The sequence below is a fragment of the Lipotes vexillifer genome, unplaced genomic scaffold, assembly GCF_000442215.2.
Source record: "Lipotes vexillifer unplaced genomic scaffold, Lipotes_vexillifer_v1.1 scaffold661, whole genome shotgun sequence".
NCBI lineage: Eukaryota > Metazoa > Chordata > Mammalia > Artiodactyla > Lipotidae > Lipotes > Lipotes vexillifer.
This window is the reverse complement of record NW_006796183.1, coordinates 432717-445281: the sequence shown is the minus strand read 5'-3', so window position 1 is coordinate 445281 and position 12565 is coordinate 432717. Positions and strand designations below refer to the sequence as shown.

Below are 12565 nucleotides of genomic sequence, written 5' to 3'. Positions count from 1 at the left end.
TTCCGAAACCTAGCCTGTCGTGTGACAAGTCTCTGGGCCTCTCTGAAAAGTCGTTTCCCCACCAAACGGAAAAAACCTGCCTTTTCCATTTCCCGAGATGGGTGTGGGAGACTGGAGGGTCCTCTGGATTTCACATTGCCCCTGAGGGGTGCCAGTGTGTTCAGACAAAAGGGACCATCACTGAGAGCGGCCCTCCTGGCAGACCAGCTGATGGTGGGACGGAGGAGGGGCTGCAGCCCTCAGGCCCACCGCAGAGTCCCATCCGCTGGGACAGCAGGCCTCTTCCCACACCCGATGCCGGCATCCCGGCTCAGGTGTCAGGGTGAGCAGTGGACGGGGTGGGCAAGTGGTCCTTCAGGGTAACAGGGATGGTGGCACGCACACACAGGTGCCGGGAGGAGCGGAGCACAGGTGGTGTCCCGCAGGGGCCCGTCCAGGCTTGGCAGAGTGCAAGGCCAACAGCAATGGCTCGGAGCCCCACTTGGAGGTCAGCCCCCTCGCTGCTCCAGTGATGCTGCCCGCTCCTGACTTCCACTCTCCCTGAGCTTGTGCCCATTCCTCCAGGGCCCACACTGGGCCTCAAGTTCAAATCCTCCAAGAGGCTCAGGTTGTGGCGGCAGGTGACATCACTTCGGAGAAGGCGGCGCTTGTCGAGCAGAATTCGTGCCTGGGCCGCGCACGCTGCCAGCTGCCCTCCTCTCCAGCTCTTCACGCCCTGGTGACACGTGCTGGGGCTCGGCCCGCAGATGCCTGAGGAGTTCTGGGTACTGGTCAGGGAGGGCCTGCGGTCCGGAGAGGATAAGACTATGGCGCTCTGGGGCCCTAGCAGGGTCCAGCTGCTCCCCAGGCTCCAGGCTAGTCAGATGTGAGAGAAGCCCCCTGGATGCTGTCCCAGGGGAGCTCCCCAGACTCGGATCTCCATGTGACCCAGGGTGGGTGACTCCCTAACTCAGCTGTAAAGTAGGCATGATAATCACAAACTGTCCTACTTCTCAGGGTTGCAGGAGAACCAAGTGCAACCAAAGGCAGGAAAGCACTTTGTAAACTGTTGGTGATGCGTTAACCGTGAGGCCCCTGTAAAAGCCGAGCGCTCAGGGGCCTGATTCCACTCCAACAGGGATGTCAAATGTGCATGGCACAGCCCCAGCACACTTCTCAATGGTACAGGACAGGGGCAGCAGCTATTGGGTCAAGGGTCAGGGCCCAGGGTCAGGCAGTGATGGAGAGAGTCCTGTCAGTTATTGCGGAGGTGGGATGACTGAGGCCCCTCAGGTGCCATCCCAGAAGTTGGATGCTGGGCCCACTACCCTTAGGTTACAGCTTCCAGGAGGCAGGAAAGGTCAAACAAGAAAGCAGGGGGAATGAATGTTAGTCTGAAAGGACAGGACCCAAAGGTCACGTTCAGGAAATCATTCATCCTAAGGGCTCAGAGATACCTGTCCTATAGCGGGGCTTGTGCTGGCTACTTGCGGGGCCCTCACAGACAGGAGCCAATCCCAGGCCCTCCCTGCAGAGTGCCCAGCCTAAGTGAGCAGAGCTGGAGCCAGACGGTGACAACACAAAGCAGGGTGAGTCCTGAAGGAGCAGGTCTCAGGCAGAGGAGAGGAGCTTCACGTTCCAGTGAATGTGAGCAGAGGGCGAGGATGTGGTCGGGGGCTCAGTGCAAGTCGGGGAGTGGCTGGAGCTACAGAGAGCCCCATTCACGGAACCCTCATCACACGCCAGTCGACTACAGCTCTCACTGCCTTTGTCTCCATTAATCCTCACTGTAACTCCTTTTTAAAGAGGAGAAAACTGAAGCTCAAAGTTAAATAACCTAAGCGAGGCCAAAGAGCTAGTGAGTGCAGCCGGGACCTGATGAGATGAGCTGGGGAAGATGACAGCTGGGGATGAAATGAACCGGAGATGGGAGCTGGGGAAGGGCGAGAAGGGCTCTGTGTGCCTTGTTCAGGAGTGCACCTGACCATGGAGGCAATAAGACGCCACTGGACTTGTCAGAGCACAGAGGGTGCAGGCAGAAAACTCCACCAGTGCTGCAGGATGGATTCAAGGGGAGAGTCTGGAGGCAGAGGGAGCAGTGTTTGGTGACCTGGCATACGGCCAAGGCAGCAGAAGGAGAAAAGGGGACCAACTGAGAACCGTGTGGGTGACAAATCAAGAGGGTTTGGCGGTTCCTTACATGGAGTAGGAGTTGCAGTGTGTCTTAGGTTTCAGGTTAGAGGGGCTGCCACTCAACAGAGAGAGGGTCAGTGGGAGAAGGGTACCACTGTTCGGCAAGGAAGTTACCACCCTTCACAGTCAGGGTGACACCCAGAAGGCAGATGGGCGTTTTAGTCTAGAACTCCAGCAAGACGTCTGGGTTAGACAGAACTGGGAATCTCAGGAGTGGAGGTAAATGGTACCTGAAGCTATAAGGGTGGGCGAGCTGGCGGGGGAACAGCTGTGTCTATGGGACTAGAGCAGGGTTCACAGGCTCCCCGGCTAGAGGAAAGAGCAGGAGGGGCTGCTGGGCAGACAGAGAAGGGGCACTCGGAGAAGTAAGAGGAAAGCCTGGGAGACAGAGGAGAGAGTGGATAAGAGGGAGGGAGGGTGCTGGCGGCTGCTGAGAGGCTGAGGAGGCTGGCGAGCAGCATCCAGTGGAGTCCTGGGCGGGAGCTGACTCACAGGGCCGTGAATGGGTGCCACCGGGCCCGGCACACAGCAAGCACTACATAAATACTTAACGAACGAACATGCGAGACAGCGTGCCTTCCCAGAACTGCTGCCACAGTCAGCGCCGTTCCGGGCAGAGGCCAGGCCTGTGGGGAGGACCATCTGGCTGCTTGGGGAGCCTGCCTGGGGACTGCGGGGAAACGCAGAGGAGCTGAACCATGGCGGTCACTGTGCCGCGCTGGGCAGTGACCGCAAATGCTGGTGGACCGTTTCCTGCCTTGATTATAGCTGTTTTAATTAACTGCGCTACAGCTGCCTCCATCTTGTTGAGTTTAAAATTAAAGTAAATGAGCTAACACTTCACAGGCTATCTCAGGTGGCTGTGGCTGGGGCCAGAATCCTGCCCCTGCTGGGTGGCTTATCCCTCACTCCTCCCCTGGGCACCATAGGGGTGCCCACCTGGCAGAAGTTGGTAAGGAGGGGCTGGCAGCCCAGGGAGTGGCAGGGCACCTCTGCAGCCTGTAGGGCCCTGAAAGGGGCACAGTCATGTCCTCCTTTGCGGTGTCGACACCATAGGTGATGGGCAGTGGGGGCTCTGGCTGGTGCTGCCCGAGCCATCCTGCCTGAGCCCGCCATCGCACAGCTAGCAGGAGGGCTCCTGGACCAAGGTCTATCAGTGCAGCCCATGCTGGCAGCAGATGCAGAATTGCAGCTAAGCGGATTCCAAGGCTCCTTTCCCGCCTGCTCTGTTCCCACAAAAACTGAATCAATTATCCTGGCGGGAGCCTCGCAGGCAGGTCGATCGACGGGGCGACACCTCCTGCCTGGTCAAGGCAGCATCCTTGCTCGCAGGGCTCCAAGCTGGCTCGACTGAGACACCCAGAGGAGGCAGGTGGCCCTGGTGGCCGAGGGATGGCAGCACATCCCCCTGGCTCCAAGCCTCTGAGGTCCAGCCTTTTGAAGACTGATGAATCAGGCACCTTTGGCCTCTTTCCCGGCCGTCTGAAGCAGCAATGCGCAGCATCACCCAGGCCCCCCTCAGGCCAGGCTCCAGGGAAGGTGAAGGATGAGCGCACACGGAGCACCTTCGCAGAGCCCAACACCAGGCTGGGAACAACACTCGTGCCTCAGGGAGCAGAGCCGGACTGAAGTCTGGAGTCTGACAATACCGGGAAGGTGAAAGAATCACAGTTGACCTGCCCTCACTGCCAAGCTTTCTTCCTGGGTGGGCCAGGTGGGCCTATAGCAGGATCTGGCCCATCCACTGGGCGCCCTCTGCTCAGCCCTAGGCTGAGGCCTCCCGTGGCTCCCAGGCACCCAGGCCCATGAGGGGAAGGCTGCGCTGGGTTCCGGCCTGATGCCTTTCCTGAAGTCTGCACGGCCCCTTGACCCTCGCCCTCTGCTCACCTGAACGCAGCTGCTTGATGCGGCCGTTGCTCGTGGCGGGGTCCACAGGGAGGAAGTCCTTGAACCAAGAGATCTCAGGGTCTGGATTCCCACCTGCTGCGCACAGCATGGTGGCCGTGCGGGCCTTCTCCACCACCTTCAGCTGAGGCCCCATGTCAATGGAGGGGAAGCCGGGGGGCAGCTGTTCCTCTGTAGATAAAGAGCAGATGTGCACATTAGGGCTGGCACTGCCTGCCCACGAGGACCACCCTAAGACTCCCAGGGTGGCTGGGATCGACTTATCTCTGCCCTGACTTCTAAGCACGAAGCCTGCCCTGACATGAGGAACCAGAGTCCCAAGCGCCACTGCCCAGCCCTGACCTTCACAGGGCCAGGGAGCTGCCGTGGGGCCCACCCTGCCCTGTCAGGAAGTCTCCGGGTCTGAGAAGCAATGCCTTGGACTGCAGACATGAACACTTATCTCTCCAGGGCCTGGGAAAATGAGGATTGAGGCTCTACTGGCCACAGCAGAAAGTGCTCCACGGATGCTGGGCTGTAGGGGGCCCAGGGCTCACACAGTGGCATCAACAGCCACAACTCAACCCAAAGGCTCCCCATGCTGTTCAGCCCCCACTCCCTCTCCTGCACGTGCAGTGTCCCCTCCACTGCCTGTATCCAGCCTTCAGCTCCACCACGTGGCAGAGCCCCACATCATAGCCTGGGTTCTGGCCCTGACTCTGGGCGCCCTCTGCCCTACCAATGACCCACCTTCGACCCCCGGTCCTGACCCTGACCCTCCTCCCTCACTCAGTCCTGACCCTGGAAGCCATGGTCAGGCCTGGGGACCATGTCTGAGCACGTGGAGGCTAAAGAGATAAAAACGCCCTGTGAGGACACCAAAAGTTGATGAGGGGGGCAAAACTCCACGGCTGCCTTCTTCCGGCTTGCCAGGGGGTGAGGGCTCACTTCCATGAGAGCAACAGGCATGGACCACAGCAGCACACCCCTACTCTCACTACACGTGGACTCGTGCATCAGCCCTGAGGGGCCAGGGATGGGGCAAGGCTGCCCACTCTGCACCCCTGGGAGCACACACTGGGCTGGTAGCACAGGCTCTGGATGAGTACAGACCAAGTGGGGCTCCCACCTCCATCACTCACTAGCTCTGTGACCTGGAAGTGTTACTAATCCTCTCCCTTTATCCATTCTTATCTATAAACAGGGTTCAAGTGCCCTCCTTGTAAAGCCGTTGTGAAGACTACATGCAACGATACACATAAGGTGCTGGAGAGTGCCTGACAAAGAATCCCAACCCAATGGTTGACGTTATTATAACTAGCAAGGACTGGGCCACTGGGGGCAGACAGGTACCAAGACTTGGGCCTGGGGCCCCCTCTTCTGTCCTGGGGTGGCGAGAGGCGCTCCCTTCCAGGAGCAAACCACAGAGTGAGTGTGAGAAGTTGGCAAAGCCTCTCTGCCAGTGTGGATGCCAGGCACACCCAATGCGGGAAGGGGAACCCTGTTCTTTGTCAGTCTCCTGGCAGGGGAGCGGGGCTAAATGGTGGGGGAGACCAGGAGACCAGCACCGCTCCCGTCTCCCTCCTGCAGGCCCAGCATAAGACAAGCGTGTGGGGATGTTTGCTGAGGTCAGGCTCCTGTGCCAGGGAAAAGACAAGTGGGATCCTCAGAAGGGAGGAAAGCAGAGGTTGGCGGGGCTGCTCCCTCCAGAGACCCAGGGAGACTGGCTGGTGGGCAGGCAGGAGAGGAAGCTGGAGGAGCCTCAGCAGGCAGGGGCAAGACATCGCTCTATCTGCTGGCACATCCCAGGGGGCACTCTGCCGAGGCTCCAGCTGCCTGGGGCATCCCTAAGGGACTGTGGCCCTGTCAGGAGAAGAGGGGGGTCTAGGGCTGGGGAGCAGTAGGACTCCCAGCACAGTCTCGCCTCCCAGCTTCTCCCGGTGACTGGCAGAACACGTCCCCACCTGTAGCCCTATAAGTTCCAGACATGAAGCCAGCGTGTCCTTGGCTGCAAATATGATCCCACAGCGTCCTGACTTTTAGCTCTGATTTTTAAAAGGACAACGTTAACAGTGGCAAGGAAAGGGAGGATGGAAATGAAGCAGGACTTGGAATGCGCCAAGCAGGGGAACAGCTTCCTTTGGTCCTGCCGTCACTTGCTTTCCCAGGAAGGCCCAGGCAGGGGTCCGTCCACGTCCACCCTCCCTGCCCTCCCCAACAGCCAGGGGACACTCAGGGCTGCTGGAGCCATCCTAGCCCACTGGGGCACCAGTCTAGTTCTTCCCAGACCTCAATCCTACCTGCTCAGCCCTCCAGAGCAGTGGAGGACGGAGCGGGGCAGGGCCTGCCGGGGCAGGGCCCAGGAGCGAGCTCGCCTTCACCTCTACCCGCAAGGTGCTGCTCAAGGGGAAGGGAAGTACAAACGTCTGCAGCCCTGTGTCCTGGGAATATACTCTGAATGCCTGACGCGGGGCAAGTCTTTGGGATTTGTGCCAAATTAAGGACAATTAATTTTCCTCCCTCAATCATCGTGACCTCAGTGGTTCTGTCCTTGGCTCAGATCATCCCTCAGGCACAACCGCCTGAGCCTAAAACCGGCGTGTGTGAAGAGCTGTCCATAAAACAGCGGGACCCAAAAGCCAGTCCCTTGTGCCAACTAGGCTTCCAGGCACAAGTCAGAAGGCTGCAGCTCTGCACCTTGGGGAAGGGAAGCGTGTCTCACAGGAGGACTCCAGCCCCTCGGGAATGACCTGCTGTTGGCTCTTCCTTCTACGCTCACCCGCGGGGGCCTCCGGCACATTCAAATATAGCCAAGGACAGCAGCCATTACTGACGCCCGTGTGTTTCTGAATAAACCGAGCACTGGGCAGGTTGGTGTGAACTGAGCCACCATCAGACTGTGACATTTCCCTCTTCCCCCCCGCCTCCCCCCCCACCCCCGCCCAGGAACCACAGGAGCTTTGGGGCCACTGTAGCCTGAACCACTCAGGCTAAGGACCAGGGCAAATTCCTCAGGCTGACGTTGCATGATCAATCCAAACCCATCAACAACCGGGAAAACAGAGGTCCAGATATGAGGGATAAAGGTTAGGTTTATGGAGCATTGACTCGTTCCAGGTACCGCGCTAAAATGCTTGACAAAATGATTTTACCGAAACTATGTAAGGTACGTGAGCAAATGAGGGTGTAGAGATATCTAGGAACCTGCCTAAGGTCACAGAGTTAAGTCGAGGTGGGGCTGGCATGAGACCAGGTGGTGGGACTCCACGTCTGTCAGGTTAGGGGCGCCAGCTCCGGAAGGGCTCAGGGTAGTCCTGGGGGAGCCAGCCACCATCCTGCCCCCGTACCACGCCCTCTGCCGGCTGGGCTTCAGGCCCGCAGCTCCGCTGCAGACCCCTGCACACACGCCGCAGCGTTTTTATTTACTGCAAAACGAACACGACTGTCCCCCACACACGGCCACCCTCGGGAATGCACCCACGTTCCAACACACGCATATACGGGTCACGCCGAATCCCCTCAAAACCCGTCCTGAGGGCGGAGGGGCTGCGGAGCGCCGGGAGAGGAAGGGTCCCTCCCCCTTCCAGGCCGCCGGTAACTATGGCAACGGCGGAGACTCCGCGCCGCGGCGGAAAGGCGGCACATGCCGTGTCCACGCGGGGCGCGCATCTGCGGCCCGAGCCGCTGCCCGCCCCCCGCCCCCGCCTGGGCGGCGTCACGGCGCCCCTTCTCGGGACCCCACTCCCCAACCCCAGGAAGCCCAGCTTCTTTCACGCTCAACCGACGCGTAGCTGGGGGCTGCCCCCTTGGTGTGCACAGCGCCGGGAGGTCCCTACACCTGCCTCGCAGTCTCAGTGCCAGACTTCCGCAGTGTCTGTGCCTCTGGGGCGAGGTCTATCCAGCCTCTGATAAAAGGGTCCCCGCGAAGGAAAGAGAAACCCACGGGGACTTTAGGGGACCTCAGAGGTACTGGGGAGCCTCTACAGCTGTTTGTGGATTCTGCCTGCGTGCACATGTAGGGCGCACACATTCCTAGTGTCTGCCCGCACAGATCTGTGTACCTGTAGTGGGTACACACGTGTGCATGAATTGCGATGGTCTTCAGATACGGCAGTGGGAACCCTGACCCCTTCTTCCCTGCTGTCCCCACTGGGCAGAGGAAGGTGACAGGGTGTTGGGGGCTGGGGGATGGGTGTTGGGAGCCTAAGGCGCAGAGAGGGCCAAGAGCTTGGCTGAGGTCCCCACAGCAGCAGTGGAGCTGGATCAGTTCAACTCCACAGCTCACCTGCTATCTTGGTGGCTTCCTGAAGGAGGAGGGAGATGCAAGAGTAGGAAACACTTGAACAGGAGAGGCAGGGAGAGCTTTCTGGTGGAAGGGAGGGAGGGGCTGCCTGAGTAAGGGCAGTGGTCCGGGGATACAGTGTGAAGGTGAGGCTGCTTGGAGCTAAGGCCTGATGGATGTGGCTGGGGTGGAGGTGGACAGGGGCTCAGCCTAGGCTGGCTGCAGTGACTGGGGGAGGGGGCTGCTGAGGCCCCCTACAAAGCACACACAGGTCTCTTTGTCCAGCTCAGCCTGGGATGCCTGAGGCGGAGTCTGGGCCAGAGGGAGGGGGCTGCACCAAGGAAGCGGACAGATGGGGACGCCTTGCGGGGTCCCGGAGCGGGTGGCACCGTCTGTCAGCACGAACTTCTCACCCATGTTTACCCAGCTTCCTGGCGGTTCTGTGCGCACGCAGGCACACACATACACAGGCTCCCTGGGGTGGCACCGTCTGTAGGCCTGACCCCCTCCCCTTTGCCTGAGTGTTAGGCCTGGCCTCACCCCTTCTCTGAACGTAGACACCTAGATACATGCACAACCAGGGACCCACAGAGATATACGTGGAGAAAGAGACAGGTGCAAAAATAGAAACCTACATGTGCGTGCAGAGGGGCACCTGCAGTGACAAGCACCTGTGGAAACAGACTCATGCAAGCAGATCCAGAGGGAGAGCACGCAGAGACGCAGAAACACACATGTGCAGACATGCAAAGATAACATGTATGCTGACACACGTGTCCCTGGAGACGCATGCAGGGACAGAGCTGGGAAACGCAGACAGAGACGCATGAGGGGACCTCGTGGGTGGCAGGGCTGCTGGTTCCCCCAGCCCTCCTGGCACTCTAAGGGAACCAAGGCTGCCTCAGGCCCTGTCCCTGAGGCAGCTCCATCCTTAGCAAGGTCAGGGCCAAGACACCCCCTAGCAGGTGGGAAGGGCTCCTCAGACCCACAGGCTCCCACACTCTCCCAGAGAGCCCCACCCCACCCCCAGACTTCCAGGCAGTAAGGGGGGCCTGGGGAGCTTTGGGCTCCCTTCGCAGCTTTCAGGCTTGATTTTCAGCTTTTTCTAAGAGAAAACTCCCACCTCTTTTAGCACTCAGATTTCATCAGACTTGGCATCTTAAAAGCCTGTTTTGTTTTTGAGTCTGAGCTGTTTGGGGCCTGTCGGCAGCACAAGCTAGCTGAGAACAGCCAAGCAGTGGAGGCCTCCCCCTTGCAGTCCCCCACCTCCAGGGCTTCCCTGGCACCTCACAGGGCTCTACACAACCTGGTTGGTGAGGCCTCCCAGCCACACACACCCAGGTGAACCTGGGCACCGTCCCCAGGCCTGTACCCTTTCCACATTCCAGCTTCTGGGCCCTGACCTACAGCGAACTCTTCCTGGGGTCCCCACCTCAGTCCTACTCCAGGACGACTCTTTTGATCCCTTTACTCCCCTAGGTTCAGGCCCAGTCCCTCCAGACCACTGAGAGCCTCCCACTCACTCCTCAGGTCCCTGCAGCCCAGCTGCCATCCCCATGGCTTCCTGCCAACGTGCTCACCAAGGTCAACCATGACTCCACGGAGCTAAGTCCAAAACACACGTCTCATCGTTCATCCCGCCTGACCTCTCGACAGCACCCCTCCCTGCTCCTTCAAGACGCTTTTCTCTTGACTTCCTCGGACTCACCCCTACCTCTCAGACACCTCCTCACCAGATTCCTATGCAAACTCCCATCCCAACATGGAGAGCTAACGTCTGGGGCTCCATCCGGGCCCTCTTCCTCCCCCTTGGCTCTGGCTCCGTAGGATTTGCCATTTCTCCACCCTCAGAACTGCATCTCCAGATGTACCTCGGAGTGCCAGTCCTCCTTGACACCCCTACCTCCAATGCCTGCGCACACCCGATACAACAGATTTCTAAGTGGACTCATCAACTTGCCCCTCAAACCAGGTCCTCCTCCCATACCTGAACCTTAGAAAATAGTACTGCCATCTACCTGGCCCAGAGCCAGTGAGTCTCCTGCCTCCCCAGTCCCACAGGTAGCCAGGCAGGCCACCACTCTCTCTAAACTGCATGAAACCCAGTCGCCCTTCCTTCCCTACCCACTGCCTTGGGTTTGGGCCACTACCACCTCTTGCCTGGGCTGCAGTGCTGCCCCGGCCTCTCACTGGTGTCCCTGTAGCCCACTCTGTACCCACAGGGACCTTTCTGAAGCATAAATTTTATCAAGTCATTCCCCTGATTAAAATCCTCTTTCCCCTGGCAATCAGAGAGAGGGAGCACCTCACCAGGGATGGGGAAGGTACACACACAGGGGCATTTAAAACCTCCGACTTGGCTAGCTGTTCCCGGAGGTGCTGGCTCCGCTGTGGTTCTGAGGCTGGGGGAGATGGCAGTGGGCGAGGGAGCCATGGGCACAGCAGGGCCATGTAAGCACCCGTGGCCACAGGGGTGGGAGGGGCAGGCTAGGCACAGGGAACGTGTCCACTGTCTGTGGCTAACAGAAGAGGCAGGCGTACTGCCCACCCCACGAGTGGGCCCATTCCGAAGGGAGTCTGCTTGGACCTTGAACACAAATCAGAAATAGAAAAAAATGGGGGATCCCAGGTACCAAGAAACCCAGAGTCTGATCTTCTAGACCCTCCTGGCAGTGCCCACCTACTGACACCTCTCCCACCCGCACGCCTGGGGCCCAGATCTCTCCAGGAAGTGGTCGCAGAGCCTCGTATCTGCATGGTTCTGAATGAGACCATAGTCTCAATGGGGCAGGCGGTGGGGGTGGGGGTGGAAGGACAGGTCACAGATCCCACAGTCACTGGGCCAGAAGCACTTAGGTCATGCCTCAGCTGTGAGGGGAGGAGCAGAATCTGGCCTGGGTTCTAGGTGCTGGGGCTCCTTCTACATCTTCCATGGATGCACATCAGGGAGGTGACAGGCCCAGCTTCCTCAAAACAAGCCCATGACCTAGACACGTATGCAGGCAACAGGAAGGGGGCACATCTTGCCACCTAAGGAGTCATCCTCTGCCTGGTAGCCCTTTACCCAAACTCCCCACCCTCCTAAGTCAGGCCTGGGCCAGGGAGAGATGACTCCATGGGAAAACGCCCACCCACCCTGAAAACACAAGCTTCTGTACTGGCCCCACTCCAGGTTCAGCCAGCCCAGGACCGCAGGACAGGGTCATATGTTGCTCATCAGCCCTCATGTCCCTGGGGCTGTTTCCAAAGGGGCTGTGGGTGGGTGGGATTCAAGAGGGCCTCCATCATCCCACGGTCCCAAAACCAGGGTGAGAACCACTAAGGAGCCTGGGGGTCCCAGCCCAGCACGGACTGCCCGCCTCCCCCAGTCACGACCCCACGTGCCTGACAGCTGGCCTCCTGCAGGGCCTATCCAGAACGAAGCGGGCAAGGCCAGGCATTCCATGCGGGCACCTGGATTCCTGGGTGGCCTGAGCGGTGTGGTCCTGGCCAGTCAGCAGACATCAAGGCCAGGTGGGAACAGGTGAAAGGGAGCCTGGGCTTGATGAGGGGAGGGGAGGAAGAGGAGAGAGTCCCAAGGTCTGGGCCGGATCCCTATCTGGGGCCCCCTCCCTTCTGGTCTGGCTGCAGAGGAACTGCTGAGGTATAGTTCTCAGAGGCACTGAGAACAGCTCAGCCTAACCACTCTGCCCCACGTCCATCTCTGTCCAGCTGTCCTGGCTGACCGACAGCTCCGAGCAGGGATCCTGTGGGGTCCAGGAGACAATGAGCCCAGACACAGCATCTCTGGCCTCCCACAGCACCAGACCAACGGCACACACTCAGCCCAGGCTGCTTGCTGCACACCCCTCCCCCCGCCGCAGACACAGGCCATAAGGTATACACCACCTGCTGTACACCACACCCCACACACACTGCCTGATGTGTGTACGCACAAGCACGTGTGCATGTACGCGCACACACACATGCAGCCGGACGCACGCCCCCTGCTTTATATACAACCCATAAGGCACACACAGCCCCTAAGACTGTAACACCACACCACACACCTCACACATACTGCCTTACAGAAAGCACAAAGGGCACTCACCACACGCAGGGTGCACGCTACCTGCTGTAGCCATGACCACGAGGCAAATGCTGCCTCCTGCACTCGGGGGCCCCAGAGCCAGGTGCCCACCACAAAGTCAGAAATGGCTTATCCCTGCTCCTCGGCCTCTTCCCTCC

At 59.4% G+C, this 12565-nt stretch overlaps 1 protein-coding gene across 3 annotated transcripts in view; it reads right to left on the bottom strand.

The window, feature by feature from the left end:
• Nucleotides 1-12565, bottom strand: part of PTPRF (protein tyrosine phosphatase receptor type F) — a 71652-nt gene that overhangs the window by 44909 nt on the left and 14178 nt on the right. For 2 of the 3 annotated variants that reach the window (XM_007468245.1, XM_007468243.1), the window contains exon 4: nt 4060-4248. In XM_007468245.1, coding sequence (XP_007468307.1) covers nt 4060-4248 — 189 coding nt within the window. Of the gene's footprint in view, nt 1-3632; nt 3642-4059; nt 4249-12565 lie in introns of all 3 variants that reach the window. The other variant, XM_007468244.1, reaches the window with a different exon arrangement.